Below are 5,962 nucleotides of genomic sequence, written 5' to 3'. Positions count from 1 at the left end.
TGGGAGGGCCGGCCGCCTCTCCGGGCCTCGCCGGCTCCGAGGCCGTCGTTGTGGAGCTCGGGGCTTTGCCTGTGGCCTGGCCTGGCTCGTGCTGGCGGGCCCCTGACGGCCCGTGTGTGTTCGGGTCCCCTGCAGACGTGTCCCCCGGTGAAGCCGGACATGCTGAACGTCCACCTCCTGGCCCACACGCACGACGACGTGGGCTGGCTCAAGACCGTGGAGCAGTACTTCTACGGCTGTGAGTAGGGCGGGCGGCGGCCCCCCCCCCCCGGGCCCGGCCTCGGGCTCTTCCCCACGTTGCTGTGTCCACAGTCCGGAACGACATGCAGCACGCGGGCGTGCAGTACATCCTGGACTCGGTGCTCTCCGCCCTGGCGGCCGAGCCCTCCCGGCGCTTCGTCTACGTGGAGATGGCCTTCTTCTCGCGCTGGTGGCGCCAGCAGACCAACGCGACGCAGGAGACCGTGCGGGACCTGGTGCGCCAGGGTGAGTGGCCCGAGGAAGCGAAAGAGGAAGCGGAAAAGGAGGCCGAGCCGCCTCCGAGGTCTTGCAGCCGTGCCCAGCCGTCTCCGCACTGCCGCGGCCGTGCGCGCGTCCAGTCCCAGCCCCCCCCAGCGGGAGCGCCCCTCTCCCCTTCCCCGACCGCGGACCCGCGCTCCTAGCTCCACCTCTTGGCTCAGGACGCCTGGAGTTCGCCAACGGCGGCTGGGTGATGAACGACGAGGCGGCCACCCACTACGGCGCCATCGTGGACCAGATGACCCTCGGGCTGCGCTTTCTGGAGGACACGTTCGGCAGCGACGGGCGTCCCCGCGTGGCCTGGCACATCGACCCCTTTGGCCACTCTCGGGAACAGGCCTCGCTGTTTGCTCAGGTGCAATCCTGACCTCTCTGGCCCGCACTGGCTCCTCCCCGGCCGTCAGGCCCCGCCCTTCCCCTGCCACATCCGCCGGGAGACCCTGGCCTGCTGAGCCCCCCCCCCCCATGCAGTCCTCCAGTGTCCAGTTGTTCCCTCCGCCCTCACCAGGCTGCCCAGGGGTCTGGTCACCCTCCGCCCGCCAGGACCGTGGTTGCACCCCAAGCCTCGTGGCACGCGCAGACCCAGCCTCCTTAATGGGCTGGGGTCTTGGCTGAAGCGGTGGACCGCCTGCTTAGCTGGAGTTCCAGTTCAAGCAGTTCACACCCCAGTACCTCAAAAAACAAATGACCCCATCCTGAAACCAGCTCCCATTCCTGTCCTCTGACCCACCGTTCTTAGCGATTTTTTTTTTTTGTGGTGGTTATGGGGCTTGAACTCAGGGCTTGGACACTGTCTCTAAGCTCTTTTGCTCAAGGCTAGCACTCTACCACTATGAGCTACAGAGTGATTAATTGGAGATAAGAATCTCCTGGGGACTTTCCTGCCCTGGCTGGCTTCAAACCAGATCCTCCAATCTCAGCCTCTTGAGTTGGTAGGATTACAGGTGTGACTCACCAGAGCCTGGTCTCCTTTCAGCTTTAACTGAAGGGCAGGGATGGGTCTGGCCTACTCCCTCTCAGCTGCCCGGCAGAACCTTCTGGTCCTTCCCAAGCTCAGGCACCTTGCCAGACAATGTGGTGCATGCCTGCAGTCCCAGCACTCTTGAGGCTGAGGAGGATCATTAATGTGAGGCCAGCTTGGACTGCATAGCCAGATCCAATCTCAAAAAGCAAAATGAGAACTGGGCTTTGTTCATGCCTGTAATTCTAGTTACTTGGAAGGCCTGCAGTTCTAAGCCTGCCAGGGCAAACATTACTGAAATCCACCTCAAGAAATAAATTAGGTATAGTGCTTCACATCTGTAATCTTAACTAAGAGACAGGCAAAGGTAGTTTGAAGCAGACAGGGACAAAAAGGGAAGGGGGACTCTACCAAAAAAAGAATGCAGCATCAAAAGGGCCTGGTGGCATGGCTCAAGCGGTAGAGTGTCTGCCTGACCAGTGCAAGGCCCTGAATTCAGAGCTCCATCCTGCAGAGCCAGCAACTCTACCCTCACAAAGAACAAAACTCCCAAACTGGAAGCCTCCTAAGTTTCAGTGCTTAGTTTCTGGCTCACATCCACCCTTCCCAAGGGGAGCTGGGTGGTTGGAGGCTGGGTGTGTATTGATTCATCTGTCCCCTCGCACCCCACTCCCAGATGGGCTTTGATGGCTTCTTCTTTGGGCGGCTTGATTATCAAGACAAACAGGTGCGGAAGGAAAAGCTGGAGATGGAGCAGTTGTGGAGGGGCAGCAGCAGCCTGAAGCCACCCACTGCTGACCTCTTCACAGGTGAGGGGCCCCAAGCAAGGGAGGATCCTGGGCTTGACTTACTGATCTGTGAATACTGTCCTAAGACCATTAATCATTAAGCAGGTGTCCTGCCTCCAGAGAACTCTTTTGTACTGGGGCCTGGAGGAGATTGGGATGTTTGCAATTGGAAGCTGTCTCCATCTGACACTGGCCTGTCACCCCCAGGGACTTGGGAGTGGGAGGCACCAGTAGGAGGGTGGTGGCCCAGACCAGCCAGGGGATAAACTGAAATCCTACGGCAACGCAAAAGGGGCTAGAGCTGTGACTCAAGGGGTGGAGCGGCTGCCCGGCAAGCGCGAGGCCATAGGTTCAATCCCCACAATCGTCAAAAGAAAAAAAAAAAACTTCAAATGACTTGTGCCCACGAGCCTCCATTTTCCTTCTGCAGCGGGCCTTCCTGGCGGTGAAGCCCATCCTGGGTGGGCGTGGCAGGCTTTGAGCCCAGGGCAGGTGTGGGGCATTGAGCATCTCCCTCCCCTGAACCTAGTGTGGCTTACAGGTGTGCTCCCCAACGGTTACAACCCACCGGACAATCTGTGCTGGGATATACTGTGTGCGGACGCGCCAGTGGTGGAAGACCCCCAAAGCCCAGAGTACAACGCCGACAAGCTGGTCCGTTACTTCCTAAAATTGGCTAAGACTCAGGTAACTCCTGCATCCAGGACTTTGAGGAGGTTGTAGAGCATACACCGAGGCCTTTCCACAGCCCAAGGGGTAGGAGGAGGGAGACCAAGTGTTACCATTCCACTCACCACCACCATGGCCGCCTCCTTCATGGCGTGGTAAAACAGCGTGGTAGCTGGACATGGCGGTGCATGCCTATAATCCCAGCTACTTCAGAAGCAGAGATGGGAGAATCAAGGTTCAAGGCTGACCAGGGCAAAATTCTGGGACCCTATCTAAAAAAACAAGCTAAAAGCAAAAAAGGGTGGTGGTCCAAGTGGGAGTGGACCAGGAGAGCATGAGGCCTTGAGTCTGTCCCTTGTACTGCTAAAATAGCAACAACAAATTTTAAACAAGTTGGGTAATGGTGGCTCATATGTAATCTTAGCTACTCAGGAGGCTGAGATATGAGGATCATGGTTCAAAGCCAGTCTAGGCAGGAAAAGACCATGAGCCAGAAGTGGAGCTGTGGCTCAAGTGCTAGAGCATCAGCCTTGAGTTCAGGCCCCCGTCCTGGCACACAAACACATACTAAAACACCCCCAAAACATAGCACAGTGATGTAGTGGCCTTAGCTGTGTTATGGGTCCACGAGACCTACTTAAATACCACTGGTAGTGGTTGTTGTTATTGTTATTATTATTAGTTGGTTGGGGGGCTTGAATTCAGAGCCTGGGAGCTGTCCTTGCCTGTTTTTCCTCAAGACTAGCACTCTACCACTTGAGCCACAGGTCCACTTTTGTTTTTTTGAGTGGTTTATTGGAGATAAGAGTCTCATGGGGACTTTTCTACCCGGCTGGCTTTGAACCGAGATCCTCAGATCTCAGCCTCTTGAATAGCTAGGATTACAGGTGTGAGCCACCGGTGCCCAGCCCTCTGGCTATTTTTACTTATATATTCCTATGACCATGTGCCATATATGCACATATATTTCTTTTGGTGGTACTGGGAATTGAACTCAGGGACTCACCCTTGGGTGAGCCCTATAGGACTTGAGCTGTGCTCTCAGTCCTTTAGTTCCTTAGTTCCTCCCCTACCCCCCCCCCTCCATAGGGTCTCATACTTTTGCCTTAATCCATGACCCTCCTACATTTGCCTCCCAAGTAGCTGGGAATACAGGCATGTGTCACCAGGCCCCACTCCCCTGTATATTCTTGGCCATGTAGAGAACCAGCTAGACATAGGAGGTCCAGGACTCTGGTTTGAGGACTCCCTTCTGGCCTCCAGGGCCAGTACTACCGCACCAAGCACACGGTGATGACCATGGGCTCCGACTTCCAATATGAGAACGCCAACTTGTGGTTCAAGAACCTGGACAAGCTCATCCGTCTGGTCAACGCGGAGGTCAGTGTGCCTGCCCTGTGGTACCCGTGTGCATGTGTGAGAATCACCTTGCTATCCCTGGACCTTTGTAAGTGTCTAAGTTTTAGAGAAAAGGGTGGCTTTGGTTTACAGAGCTGGAGGTGCAGTGTATGATGGGATGTCCCAGTACTTCCTGAAGTGGTGGGACGGACACATTTTTTTGGGGGGGGGAGGAAGAGGGGCTGGTTCTGGTGCTTGAACTCAGTTTCATGGACTGTCTTGCTCAGGCTGGCTATGAACTGGGATCCTCAGATCTCATCTTCTTGAGTAACTAGAACTACAAGTGTAAGCCACTGGCACCCAGTTGAGGGGTAGTGATTTTGGGCATGAAACTTGAACATTTTAGAGTTCTGGTAACCTGGGGAGAAGTCCTAGACACAGTCTTTCAAGGGTACTGAGTGGGAAGGCTGAGACTGTGGCTCACGTAGTAAAATGCCTGCTTGGCTTGAGTTCAAGCCTTGGTACTGCCCTCCCTCTCCCCCAAAAAAGAATGCCTAATGATAACTGTGTATGCGTATGCTTGTATTTGTGTGGATGTGTGTCTACACTTAAAGTATCTGAGCACCTGTGGTGTACACCTGAGTACAACACGAGCAGAGCAAATATCTTTTATCTCATGCAGGTTACCTTGCTTCTTCATTCCCTGCAGTTGAAAGACAGACCCCAAGTGGGGCATGGTGGTTCATACCTGTAACCTCAGTTATGGGAAAAGTAGAGGTTGGAAGATTTTAGGAAAGTTGTTGTCCCTACCAGGCACAAAGAGTAAGACCCAATCTGAAAAATAAACTAAAGCAAAAAAGGATTGGGAATGTAGCTCAAGTAATAGAGCAAGCAACCCAGGACTGCCAAAGAGAAAAATGAATAAACAAGCCTCCATTCTGATATAGAATGAGTGCTTAGCATGCTCAGTGCCCTGGGTTCTAGACCCAGATCATCCCTGCCTCCCCCCCAAACAGAAAAAACCCAACCCAGTTATATTTGAGCCAGGCATAGGTGGTTCACACCTGTAATCCTAGCGACTCAGGAGGCTTAGAGCCCCAGTACTAGCATGTCTGTGCCCACGCTCACGTGCGAGCACACACAAATACACACACCTGAATTTCAGGATTGTCTCTGGAATCCTTTAAAGATGGTAAGTAAGGTTTGGTTCCAAGCGTAGGTTTACTTTCACACCTGATCTCTAGTTTGCACCCAACACGTGTATTTAGCGAACACACTCCTGGGAGCAGCGCTGTCCACACGGGCCCTACCCCGAGGCCAGAGGTTCACATCTGTCTCCCTCCAGCAGCAGGTGAACGGGAGCCGCGTCCATGTTCTCTACTCCACTCCTGCTTGTTATCTCTGGGAGCTGAACAAGGCCAATCTCACCTGGTAATTGTGGTGCTGTGGGGGTGGGCTGCGGGGCTGGGCAGCAGGGGTGTGTGGGCAGCCCGGCGGGCCGCGCTCCTGCCCTCAGAGCCCCGGCTGTGCAGGTCGGTGAAGGAGGACGACTTCTTTCCCTACGCCGATGGCCCCCACATGTTCTGGACCGGCTATTTTTCCAGCAGGCCGGCTCTCAAACGCTACGAGCGGCTCAGCTACAACTTCCTGCAGGTGGGAGGGCGCGGGGCGCGGGAGGTGGAGGAGG

The 5,962-nt window shown here is 55.0% G+C and overlaps 1 protein-coding gene across 1 annotated transcript in view; it reads left to right on the top strand.

Annotated features, from left to right (window-relative positions):
* Man2b1 (mannosidase, alpha, class 2B, member 1) overlaps positions 1 to 5,962 on the top strand; it is a 22,465-nt gene that overhangs the window by 1,444 nt on the left and 15,059 nt on the right. Inside the window, exons 2-9 of the mRNA XM_013034175.1 lie at positions 136 to 238; positions 313 to 486; positions 681 to 874; positions 2,157 to 2,289; positions 2,810 to 2,955; positions 4,201 to 4,317; positions 5,624 to 5,706; positions 5,808 to 5,952. Coding sequence (XP_012889629.1) covers positions 136 to 238; positions 313 to 486; positions 681 to 874; positions 2,157 to 2,289; positions 2,810 to 2,955; positions 4,201 to 4,317; positions 5,624 to 5,706; positions 5,808 to 5,952 — 1,095 coding nt within the window. The remainder of the gene's footprint in view (positions 1 to 135; positions 239 to 312; positions 487 to 680; positions 875 to 2,156; positions 2,290 to 2,809; positions 2,956 to 4,200; positions 4,318 to 5,623; positions 5,707 to 5,807; positions 5,953 to 5,962) is intronic.

This window comes from Dipodomys ordii, unplaced genomic scaffold, assembly GCF_000151885.1.
Source record: "Dipodomys ordii isolate 6190 unplaced genomic scaffold, Dord_2.0 Scaffold184, whole genome shotgun sequence".
Taxonomy (NCBI): Eukaryota; Metazoa; Chordata; class Mammalia; order Rodentia; family Heteromyidae; genus Dipodomys; species Dipodomys ordii.
The sequence above is the reverse complement of the archived record's forward strand: the minus strand, read 5'-3'. Positions and strand labels throughout refer to the sequence as shown.